At 43.7% G+C, this 12,140-nt stretch overlaps 1 protein-coding gene across 3 annotated transcripts in view; it reads left to right on the top strand.

Annotated features, from left to right (window-relative positions):
- Nucleotides 1-8,993, top strand: part of ss18 (SS18 subunit of BAF chromatin remodeling complex) — a 95,497-nt gene extending 86,504 nt beyond the window's left edge. For all 3 annotated transcript variants that reach the window (XM_068031112.1, XM_068031111.1, XM_068031109.1), the window contains one exon: nt 7,746-8,993. In XM_068031112.1, coding sequence (XP_067887213.1) covers nt 7,746-7,772 — 27 coding nt within the window. In that variant the 3' untranslated portion in view covers nt 7,773-8,993. The remainder of the gene's footprint in view (nt 1-7,745) is intronic.
- Nucleotides 8,994-12,140: the final 3,147 nt, after the last annotated feature.

Here is a 12,140-nt window from a genome sequence, read left to right as displayed (position 1 = left end):
GATCAACAAATTAACAGTTTAATTAGAAAAACTAAATTCTTAAAACATTAAGATATAAACAACATTTAAAATAGAAAAAAAAGTGTCCTTGCAGATTTACGCTCCTGCTGAAGTAGAATCTTCCAATGTGGAACAGTCCAAGGTTGTTTGAAGTCCTCTCAGCCGTGCAATGGGGGGTACAAAAGGTTCTTCAGAATAGTCCGTAGTCTAGTTCAGCAGTTGAAGTGAAGCTTTTCTTCTCCAGTGATGAATTCAGCAATTAACAACTTGCAAGCCTTTTTTAGTGAATCAATTTGGCTTTAGAATTTTTGAGGGATAAAAGATTGTCACAGTCTAACTTCCCTTCCTTCAGTTTAAATTATCAGGGATCTCTATTCCATTCATGCTGGTCCAGCTGTCTGTCTGTGCCTGTTAACTGTCTCTCAAAAGCCAGTTTTTCAGCTAGTTTCAAATGTCAATCGGCAACATTGTATTTCGTGTCCTTGGTCCTTAGTGGCTGTATCCTATGGCAACAAGAATGCACATTTGAAGCTGGCTGTATCCTACAGCAATGCAAATGCATTCTTTGACTCAGTCCCTGGAGCTTGCTGCCTTAAAGCTGTACTGATCCTTTACCAGCCTTAAAGGCACGCTGCATACTTCCTGGAAAAGAAAAAACAACCTACAGGATCATAACAAATAATGTAAACCAAAGTGACATTCAGTATGTTGGAAAGAAACAGCAGTGGTAGCAGGATCTGAGCATGGCAATCACCAGATTCTTTATTTTGTCAATGTCTATACATTGATTTTAAGTCCACTTTTAGGTGAATTATAGATGTTAATTGAAGAGGACTAGGAAGCATAAATGTAAAGTTCAGCAGACTTGCAAGATTAAAGAAAAAAACGAACTCTCATTTCTGTAGTGCCTTTCATAACCTCAGGCCATTGCAAAACCTGTTACAGCCAATGAAGTACTTTGTGAAGTGTAGTCACTGTGGTAATGTAGGAAACACAGCACCCAATTTTCACACAGCAAGATCCTACAAGCAGCAATGTGATAATGGCCAGATCATCATCTGTTTTGATGATGTTGATTGAGGCATAAATATTGGCCAGAACACTGGGGAAACACCCCTGCTCTTCTTTGAAGTAGTGCCATGGGATCTTTTACATTCAGCTGAGAGGGCAGACAGGAGTCTCTGTTTAACATCTGAAAGGTGGCACCCCGACAGTGCAGCACACCCTCCAGTATTGCACTGGAAGTGTCAACCTAGATTCTGGAGTGGGACTTGAATCCACGATCCTCTGACTTAGAGGCATGAGTGTTGCCACTCTTACTGCAAGTAAGTAGCAGTGACCTGAGAAAAGGGCAAAATATAGCAGATGCTGGAAATCTGAAATTAAAAACCGAGAAGGAAGTAGTTCCGTATTAGATGGGAGTGGACTGAGAAGGAGTATGAGGAATGCAGAGACAGGATTACAATGCGTGTGTGCAAATGCACAAAAGTGTGAATAAGGTTGGTGAGCTACAAGCACAAATGGCCAGTGTGGGAATATGATGTCGTGGCAATGATGGAAACGTGGCTTAATAATGGTGAGGGCTGGGTGCTTAATACACAAGGATATAAAGTGTTCATTACAGGTAGAAAAGGAAAAAATGAGGTGGGGTGGCAGTCCTGACTAGGGAAGACATTGCAGTGCTGGAAAGGGAGGATGTCCTTGAAGATGCAAGGACAAAATCAATTTGGTTAGAGTTGAGCAAAAGGGTATGATTACATTATATGGGGTACTCTCCAAATAGCAAGAGGAGAGCAAATCTGCAGGGAAATCAGAGATGTGCAAGAACTATAACATAGTTATATTGGGGGACTTTAATTACTCAAATATCAATTGGGATAATTTTAGAGTAAAGGGAGAAGGTGAAGAATTCCTCAAATGTGTTCAGGAGAACTTGCTTGATCAGTATGTTTTCAGCCCAACTAGGAAAAAGGAATTGCTGGATCTGGTGCTGGGAAATGAGGTGGGCCAAGTGAGGGAGCACTTGGGTAAGAGTGCTCATCATATCATAAGGTTTAGACTGGTAAAACAGAAAAGCAAGGAACAAAATAAGGTAGAATGTTTATATTGGATGAAGGCTAATTTCAATGTCATGAGAAGGGATCTAGCCAGGGTAGAAGGGATCCAAGACTGGCGGGAAGAGCTGTATCGGAACAATGGGTTATCTTTAAGGAAGAGATTCTTCAGTTACAGGCTAGAAGCATTCCAACAAGGGTGAAAGGTAGGGAAACCAAGAACAGGGCATCTTGAATGAAGAGGGAGATAAAGATGATGAAACAAAAAAAAGAGGGTGCATTTGCATGTCAGGTGAACTCATCAAGTGAAAACTAGGCCATATACAGTAAGTTGAGAGGGGAGGTGAAGAGGAAAATAAGACTGGCAGAGAGAGACTATGAGAATAGAATGACAGTCAACGTAAAAGGGAACCCAAAGATCTTCTATCAGAATGTAAATAGTGAGCGAGTAGAAAGAGGAGTGGGGCCTATTAGGCACAGAGAGGGTGATATATGCTTAGAGGTGCAGAGCAAGGCTAATATACTTAATGAGTACTTTGTATCAGTGTTCACTATGGAAATGGAGGCTGACAAAATATTGGTAGAAGTCGAGAGTAGAGGCCATGGATAGGATAAAAATTGAGAGGGGGGGAGGTACTAAAAATGTTGGCTATGCTTAGGGTCGATTAAGTCACCTGGTCCGGATGGCTTGTATCCCAGGTTGCTCCAGGAAGTGGGGATAGAGATAGTGGAAGGGCTTGCCATAAGCTTCCAATCCCGTCTGGATACGGGAGAGGCGCCAGAAGATTGGAGAGTAGAAAATGTGACATCCTTATCCAAGAGAGGATGTAAGGACAGTCCTAGCAACTCCAGGCCAGTTAGTTTAACATCAGTGATGGGTAAGGTTTTGGAAACAATTATCAGGGAAAATATCAACAGACACTTAAGAGAGGTTGAGTTAATTAAGGATAGCCAGCATGGATTTGTAAAAGGAAGATCGTGCTTGACTAATATAACTACAGGCCAGTCATTTTAACTTGGGTGGTGGGAAAACATCTCGAAAAAATAATCCGGGACAAAATCAATAGTCACATGGACAAATGTGAGTTAATTGAGAAAAGCCAGCATGGATTTTTTAAGGGAAAATCATGTTTAACTAACTTGCTGGAGTTTTTTGATGAGGGCAATGCTGTTGATGTGGTGTACATGGACTTTCAAAAGGCATTTGATACAGTGCCACATAACAGACTTGTGAGCAAACTTGTAGCTCATGGAATAAAAGGGACGGTAGCAACATGGATACGAAATTGGCTGAGTGACAGAAAACAAAGAGTAGCGGTTAATGGATGTTTTTCGGGCTGGAGGAAGGTTTGTAGTGGATTTCCCCAGGGATCAGTTTTGGGACCCTTGCTTTTCCTGATGTATATTAATGACCTAGACCTTGGTGTACAGGGCACAATTTCAAAGTGTGCAGATATGAAACTTGGAAGCATTGTGAACTGTGAAGAGGATATTGTAGAACTTCAAAAGAACATAAGAACTAGGAGCAGGAGTAGGCAATTCAGCCCCTCGAGCCTGCTCCGCCATTCAATACGATCATGGCTGATCTCATCTCGGCCTCAACTCCACTTTCCTGCCCGTTCTCCATAACCCTTCAACCCATTACTAATTAAAAATCTGTCTTATCTCCTTAAATTTACTCAATGTCCCGGCATCCACCGCACTCTGGGGCTGTGAATTCCACAGATTCACGACCCTTTGAGAGAAGTAATTTCTCCTCATCTCTGTTTTAAATCTGCTACCCCTTATCCTAAAACTATGACTGCTCGTTCTAGATTGCCCCACAAGAGGAAACATCCTCTCTGCCTCTACTTTGTCAATCCCCTTAATCATCTTATATACCTCAATTAGATCTCCTCTCATTCTTCTAAACTCGAGAGAGTAAAGGCCAAACTGCTCAATCTCTCTTCATAAGACAAACCCCTCATTTCTGGAATCAATCTAGTGAACCTCCTCTGAACTGCCTCCAATGCAACTACATCCCTCAAGTAAGGGGAGCAAAACTGTACGCAATGCTCCAGGTGCAGTCTCACTAATGCCTTGTACAGTTGCAGCAACATTTCCCTACTTTTATACTCTCTTCCTTTAGCAGTAAATGCCGAAATTCCATTTGCCTTCCTTACTACCTGCTGCACCTGCATACTAGTTTTCTGCGATTCATGCACGAGGACACCCAGATCCCTCTGCACCGAAGCACTCTGAAGTTTCTCTCCATTTAGATAATTTGCCTTTCAATTCTTCCGCCCAAAATGGATAACCTCACATTTATCCACATTAAACTCCATCTGCCAAATTTTCACCCATTCACCTAACCTATCCATATCCATTTGTAAATTTCTTATTTCTTTATTGCAACTTATATCCCACCTATTTTAGTGTCATCTGCAAATTTGGCTTTAGTACCTTCTACCCCTGCATCCAAGTCATAAATATAGATTCTAAATAGTTGGGCCCGAGGACCGAACCCTGTGGCACCCGACTAGTTACATCTTGCCAACCAGAAAAAGACCCATTTATTCTGACTCTCTGTTTTCTGTTGGTTATCCAATCCTCTATTCAAGCTAATAAATTGCCCCTAACCCCATGTGATCTTAAAGGACATAGACAAGTTGGTGGAATGGGCAGACAGTTGGCAGATGAAGTTCAATGCGGAGAAATGTGAAGTCATTCATTTTGGTAGGAAGAACATGGAGAGATAATATAGAATAAAGGGCACAATTCTAAAGAGGGTGCAGGAGCAGAGGGATCTAGGTGTATATGTGCATAAGTCATTGAAGGTGGCGGAACAGGTTGAGAGAGTGATTAATAAAACATACAGTATTCTGGGCTTTATTAATAGGGGCATAGAGTACAAGAGTAAGGAAGTTATGTTGATTAGATTAGATTAGAGATACAGCACTGAAACAGGCCCTTCGGCCCACCGAGTCTGTGCCGAACATCAACCACCCATTTATACTAATCCTACACTAATCCCATATTCCTACCAAACACCCCCACCTGTCCCTATATTTCCCTACCACCTACCTATCCTAGTGACAATTTATCTGCAAGTCTTTTGGCTTGTGGGAGGAAACCGGAGCACCCGGAGAAAACCCACGCAGACACAGGGAGAACTTGCAAACTCCACACAGGCAGTACCCGGAATCGAACCCGGGTCCCTGGAGCTGTGAGGCTGCGGTGCTAACCACTGCGCCACTGTGCCGCACACAAGTTGACCTTGTATAAGACACTAGTTCAGCCTCAGCTGGAGTATTGTGTCCAATTCTGGGCACCGCACTTGAAGAAAGACATGAGGGCATTGGCGTAGAGAAAAGATTCAAGAGAATGGTTCCAGGGATGAGGAATTTCAGTTATGAAGATAGATTGGAGAAGTTAGGACTGTTTTCCTTGGAAAAGAGAAGGCTAAGAGGTGATTTGATAGAGGTATTCAAAATCATGAGGAGATGGATAGAAACTGTTCCCACTCGTGAAAGGATTGAGAACGAGAGGGCACAGATTTAAAGTATTTGGTAAGAGAAGCAAAAGTGACATGAGGGAAAACTTTTTCACACAGCGAGTGGTTAAGGTCTGAAATGCGCTGCCTGAGAACATGGTGGAGGCAGGTTCAATTGAAACATTCAAAAGGGAATTAGACAGTTATATGAAAAGGAAGGTTTTGTGGAGAAGGCAAAAGGAACTGAGGGAGTTGCTCTTTCAGAGAGCCAGTGTGGACATGATGGGCCGAATGGCCTCCTTCTGCACTAACGATTCTGTGATGCTGTGAATTCTTTGAAATAACAGCGAAGGTTGATGAAGTTGTTGCAGTCGATGTCTACATCAAATGCTTTCTTCAAATCCATAAGGTACCACATAAAAAGCAGGTTAATAAAATTGAGGCTCGTGGAATAGGAGTGTCAGAGTTTCATTGTCTAAAATATTGTCTTTAGGACAGAAAACGAAGAGTCGTGGTAAATGGGTTTTTTTCAGACTGGAGGATGGTAGACAGTGGTGTTCCCCAAGGGTCAGTGCTGGGGCCATTGTTTTTCTGCTATATATAAATGACTTGGATCTTGGAATACAGAGCAGAATCTCAAAATTTGCTGTGACATCAAACTTGGAGGTGAGGCAAACAGTGAGGATGATATGAACTGCTTGCAACAGGACATAGACTAGCAGAATGGACAGAGAGGTGGCAGATGGAATTTCATACTGACAAGTGTGAGGTGATACATTTGGCAGAAGGAATGGAGGGAGGCAATATAGACTTAATGGTGCAGTTCTAAAGAGTGCAGAAGCAGAGGGATCTGGAGGTGTATGTGCAGCAATCTTTGAAGGTGGCAGGACATATTGAGAGAGTGGTTAGTAAAGCATATGGGATCTTGGGATTCATAAATAGAGGCATTCAGTAAAAAAGGAGGGAAGTTATGCTGAACCTTGAGAAAGCTCTGGTTTGGCCCCAGTTGGAGTATTGTGTCCAGTTCTGGTCACCAGACCTCAGGAAGGATGTGAGGGCCCTTCAGAGGGTGCAGAGGAGATTTAACAGGATGGTTCCAGGGAGGGAGGGAGGATTTTAGTTACAAGGCTAGATTTGTTAAAGCTGGTGGTGTTCTCCTAAGAACAAAGTTGGATAAGGGAATACAGTTTCCATTAACAAGTGGTACAAGGACTAGGGGACACAGATTTTAAGTTTTGTGCAAAAGATGCAGGAGAGTTATTCACTTTGGTCGCAAGATTCGAAAAGCAGAATTTTTTTTAAAAGGTGTGAAAATTTTAAATTTGATATCCAGAGAGACTTGGGTGTACTCATACAAGGAACACAAAGTTAGCATGCAGGTACAACAAGCAATTAGGAAGGCAAAGGGCATGTTGGCCTTTATTGCAATGAGATTGGAGCACAAGATTAAGGAAGTCTTGCTACAATTGTACAGGGCTGTGGTGATGAGAGGCTGGGTAAATTGGGCCTATACTGCCTGGAGTTTAGAAGAATGAGAGGTGATCTCGTTGAAACATACAAGATTCTGAAGGGGCTGGACAGGGTAGACACTGAGAGGTGGTTTTCCCCTGGTCAGGGATTCTAAAACACGGGGGCATAGTCTCAGGATAAGGGGCTGATCATTTAGGACTGAGATGAGAAATTTCTTCACTCAGAGGGTTGTGAATCTTTGGAATTCTCTACCCTTGAGGATTGTGAATGCTTCATCGTTGAGTATATTCAAGGTTGAGATCAATAGATTTTTGGTCTGTCAGGTAAACGAGAGCAGGCAGGAAAGTGGAGTTGAGGCAGAAGGTCGGTCACAATCATATTGAATGGCAGAGCAGGCTTGAGGGGTCATATGTTCTACTCCTCTTATTTTTTATATTCTTTAAGATGTTCCTTAAAACCTACATCTTTAACCAAGATTTTCGCCATCTCTCCTAATATCTCCTTATGTGGCTCGGTGTCAAATTTTGTCTGATGTACACTCCTGTGAAGTGCCTTGGGCCATTTTGCTGCATTAAGGACGCTTTATAAATGCAGTTTGTTCGAAGGAAGAGCAAGGCATCTGCTGTTAGACAACTAGTGTAAAAGCAGCTGGAGTTGACAGTACGATCTTTGTTTATTTTTGTACCTCTATCTTTTAACGATATTTTCTCACATGACCTGTATCTCTCTGTCTCTGTTTTTCTCTCCAGGGGCAATATGGAAATTATCAGCAGTGAGTCAGTTAGGTTGCTGACTAATCGCCTGACATCTGATAACAGCCATGTTGTATCCTCAGCACTGTGAACATCCAGCTGTGATTAGAAACCCATCAAGTTTCATCTCCTCATGTTTGGGACAAACATTTCGATGTCTGGATGTCTGCTCCCACTGCTTGACCGATGTTCAGACTGGCCCCTTGGATTTCCAGTGCTGGACAGAGCCCAGTTTAACAAGTTGCAGCTAATTGCAGACGGTGGCTGTGTGACCCCTCTCTAGAAGGGGCAAACGCTACATCTAACAGTTATTGAGAAGTGCCGACATTATTTAACATTGAGAGATTATTAAACGTTGCCAAATTTGATCTTGGCACTCATCCAGTAAGTGAGAACTGTGTTAAACTTGAGATTTCCTGTGTTGGTCATCCACTGTTTTGGAGGGAGGGGAGGGGGAGTCCTTCAAATATTTTCTGCTTTGCCAAAACCAAGAGTATTACTCTTTCTGTAAAACAACAATGCTTTGCAGTATTTTTTACAAACACATGTATTTAACTTAAGCAAAATTAACATTTAAGTGAGCTCAGCAAGAATTTTTAAAAAGTGGAAAAGTAGAATTTCTTTTTAAAGGAAGTGATACTTTTGGTTTTTGCCAAATGAGGAAAAATAATTATTTTTAAAAAATGAGAGAGAATGAAACTGTTGGTTACGTAGTGTGAGTGAGGTGTGGGTGACCAGCAATTTAACATCTGCTCAAATCACATCCGAAGCAGTAAACAAGCTTAAAAAAAAACCTTTTGAGTAATTCCCTCCCAGAAGGAAATTTAAAAATAAACTGATAAGGGTCAGTCATTGTTGTTGCACAAATGTGTTTTAGGCTTTGGTAAAATGATGACAATTTTGTATAGTAAGTATTAAACTGTAGACTAGATGAATTCGTTAGCTTCTGTCTCTTATTTTACCATTTTAGAGAGTATTGTATTATTTTTGACTAGAACTAATTTTTATTTGTCATAAACTGCCCCCTCAAACCGAACCCTTCTGATTTTAAGGAGTATTTTGGAGGGAAGGTGAATATTTTGGGGCATTCGGTTAACCTGTACAGAGTGGCAAAAAGCATAAACAGTATTATTAGCAAACATACTAGTCAACCATTTGTAAGTTCTGTGGCAGCCTCCTCCACTATGTATTTCATTGCTATTTAAATCTGTACATCACAGGATCGTAACTAAAAGCTAATAAATTATTGTGATTTCACAAGCTGGTCTGTGTCAGCTATTTGTCTTCCAAGATTATTTACACAAGAATTTCAACACTCAAGTAGAGTCTAGACTGAATAGAGCTGTAAAGGAACCTCGGGCTACACTTTCACAGATTATTAAAAGTAGCAGTACAAGTTAACAAGGATGTATGAAAATGCAAACCAAGTCCTGGAGTTCATTTCTGGAGGAATAGAATTGGAAAGGAGAGAAGTTAATGTCAACAGAACCTTGGTTTAGAGCACGATTCTGGGACTGGATTTTGAGTGTCCGCTGGATCAGGAACGGACACAAGCGGGCAGTAAAAATAGCACCGCTGGCTTGCGTGCTGGTTCTCTGGCCCCAACCTGACCCAGTCCATTTTCCCAGAGGCAAGATGGGGGGGAGGGAGGGGCAGCAGGGCTACCCCTCCCCCCACCCCTGACCCCAGCACACGGCGGGTAGCCGATTAAGCTTGCTAATGGACACGTGCCAATTGAAGGAGGCCAACTGGCATTTTCCAGTCAGCCTCCAGATTCCCGGGGAGAGGGGAGGTGCCTGGTGGCAGACGAGGGTGGGCGTCGGAGTTCAAGGCAAGCGTAGAGACCCTCCCTGCCGTCCTGGGTGCAGCAGCTGCTGCAATCAGCCCCGTATAGGGTTTCACCCCAAACCCCTCCCACGCACCCCCAATGGTGACTCAGCTACAAAGGCCATGCTGCCAAGCTGGAAGTCCTTTGATTGGCCCACAAGCTTTTTTTTTCTTCATTTCATGGCATGTGGGCATCGCTGGCCAGGCCAGCATTTATTGCCCATCCCTAATTGCCCTTGAGAAGGTGGTGGTGAGCTGCTGCAGTCTTGAACCGCTGCAGTCCATGCGGGGTGGGTACACCCACAGTGCTGTTAGGAAGGGAGTTCCAGGATTTTGACCCAGAGACAGTGAAGGAACGGCGATATAGTTCCAAGTCAGGATGGTGTGTGACTTGGAGGGGGACTTGCAGGTGGTGGTGTTCCCATGCATCTATGTTCTTGTTGGTAGAGGTCATGGGTTTGGAAGGTGCTGTGGAAGAAGCCTTGGTGCGTTGCTGCAGTGCATCTTGTAGATGGTACACACTGCTGCCACTGTGCGCCAGTGGTGGAGGGAGTGAATGTTGAAGGTGGTGGATGGGGTGCCAATCGAGCAGGCTGCTTTGTCGCAGATGGTGTCGCGCTTCTTGAGTGTTGGAGCTGCACCCATCCAGGCAAGTGGAGAGTATTCCATCACATTCCTGACTTGTGCCTTGTAGATGGTGGACAGGCTTTGGGGAGTCAGGTGGCGAGTTACTTGCCGCAGACAGGTCTTGCTGCATCTGGACCTGGGCTGCTTCGGTATTTGACGAGTTCCAAATGGTGCTGAACATCATGCAATCATCAGCCACTTCTGACCTTATCGAATCATAGAAAAGTTACGGCATAGAAGGAGGCCATTCAGCCCGTCGTGTCCGTGCCTGCCGAAAAAACTAGCCGCCCAATCTAACCCCACCTTCCAGCACCTGGTCTGTAGCCTTGCAGATTACAGCACTTCAGGTGCATGTCCAGGTACCTTTTAAAAGAGTTGATGGAGAGAAGGTCATTGACAAACCAGCTGAAGATGGTTGGGCCGAGGACACGACCCTGAGGAACTCCTGCAGTGATCTCCTGGGACTGAGATGATTGACCTCCAACAACCACAACCATCTTCCTTTGTGCTAGGTACGACTCCAACCAGCGGAGAGTTTTCCCAGATTCCCATTGACTTCAGTTTTGCTAGGGCTCCTTGATGCCATACTTGGTCAAATGCTGCCTTGATGTCAAGGGCAGTCGCTCCCATTTCACCTCTTGAGTTCAGCTCTTTTGTCCATGTTTGGACCAAGGCTGTAATGAGGTCAGGAGCTGAGTGGTCCTGGTGGAGCCCAAACTGAGCGTCACTGAGCAGGTTATTGCTGAGCAAGTGCCGCTTGATAGCACTGTCGCAACACCTTCCATCAGTTTACTGATGATGTAGACTAGACTGATGGGGCAGTAATTGGCCGGGTTGGATTTGTCCTGCTTTTTGTGTACAGGACATATCTGGACAATTTTCCACATTATCGGGTAGATGCCAGTGTTGTAGCTGTACTGGAACAGCTTGGCTAGGGGCGCAGCTAGTTCTGGAGTACAAATCTTCAGTACTGTTACCGAAATGTTGTCAGAGCCCATAGCCTTTGCAGTATCCAGTGCCTTCAGTCATTTCATGATACCACATTGGAGTGAATCGGATTGGTTGAAGACTGGCATCTGTAATGCTGGAGACCTCAGGAGGAGGCTGAGATGGATCATCAACTTGGCAATTCTGGCTGAAGATGGATGCAAATGCTTCAGCCTTATCCTTCGCACTGAGGTGTTGGGCTCTCCCACCATTGAGGATAGGTATATTTGTGGAGCCACCTCCTCCTGTCAGTTGTTTAATTGTCCACCGCCATTCACGACTGGATGTGGCAGGACTGCAGAGCTTAGATCTGATCCGTTGGTGGTGGGATCACTTAGCTCTGTCTATTGCATGCTGCTTCTGTTGTTTGGCATGAAAGTAGTCCTCTGTTGTAGCTTCACCAGGCTGACACCTCATTTCGAGGTATGCATGGTGCTGCTCCTGGCATGCTCTCCTGCACTCTTCATTGAACCAGGGTTGATTCCCCCTGCTTGATGGTAATGGTGGAGTGGGGGATATGCCGGGCCATGAGGTTACAGATTGTGGTTGCCATTTGTAATTGGATAGCGAGCCCGTCCTCTGGCCATTAATTGACTGCTCTGAGGAAAGTCACACTGTATGACTGTTTCCCACACAGTGCAGGCTTCTGACCCTCGTTTGAGCCTGATGGTGGAGTTCGGAAGCTCACAGGGAATGTTAAACCCTTGTTCTCTATATCCTTTTCTACAATATTGTTGTATATAGCATTATAGAAGGTGCAAACAAAGATTTACAAGGGTGATATTTATAACCTTTCAGTTCTAATATCAGGAAAGATTAAACAAGTTTTGGGCTTTTTTTCTGGAATGACAAAGGCAGAGGGGCGAATTTTAAAATCTCCTAAGGCTGAGATAAGTCACAACTTTCTGCAGTGGAACTTTCATTAGTTACAGAGAAACCTTTGCACCTTTT

The sequence above is a fragment of the Heterodontus francisci genome, chromosome 5 (assembly GCF_036365525.1).
Source record: "Heterodontus francisci isolate sHetFra1 chromosome 5, sHetFra1.hap1, whole genome shotgun sequence".
Classification (NCBI taxonomy): Eukaryota; Metazoa; Chordata; class Chondrichthyes; order Heterodontiformes; family Heterodontidae; genus Heterodontus; species Heterodontus francisci.
This window is presented reverse-complemented; position numbering and strand designations above follow the sequence as displayed.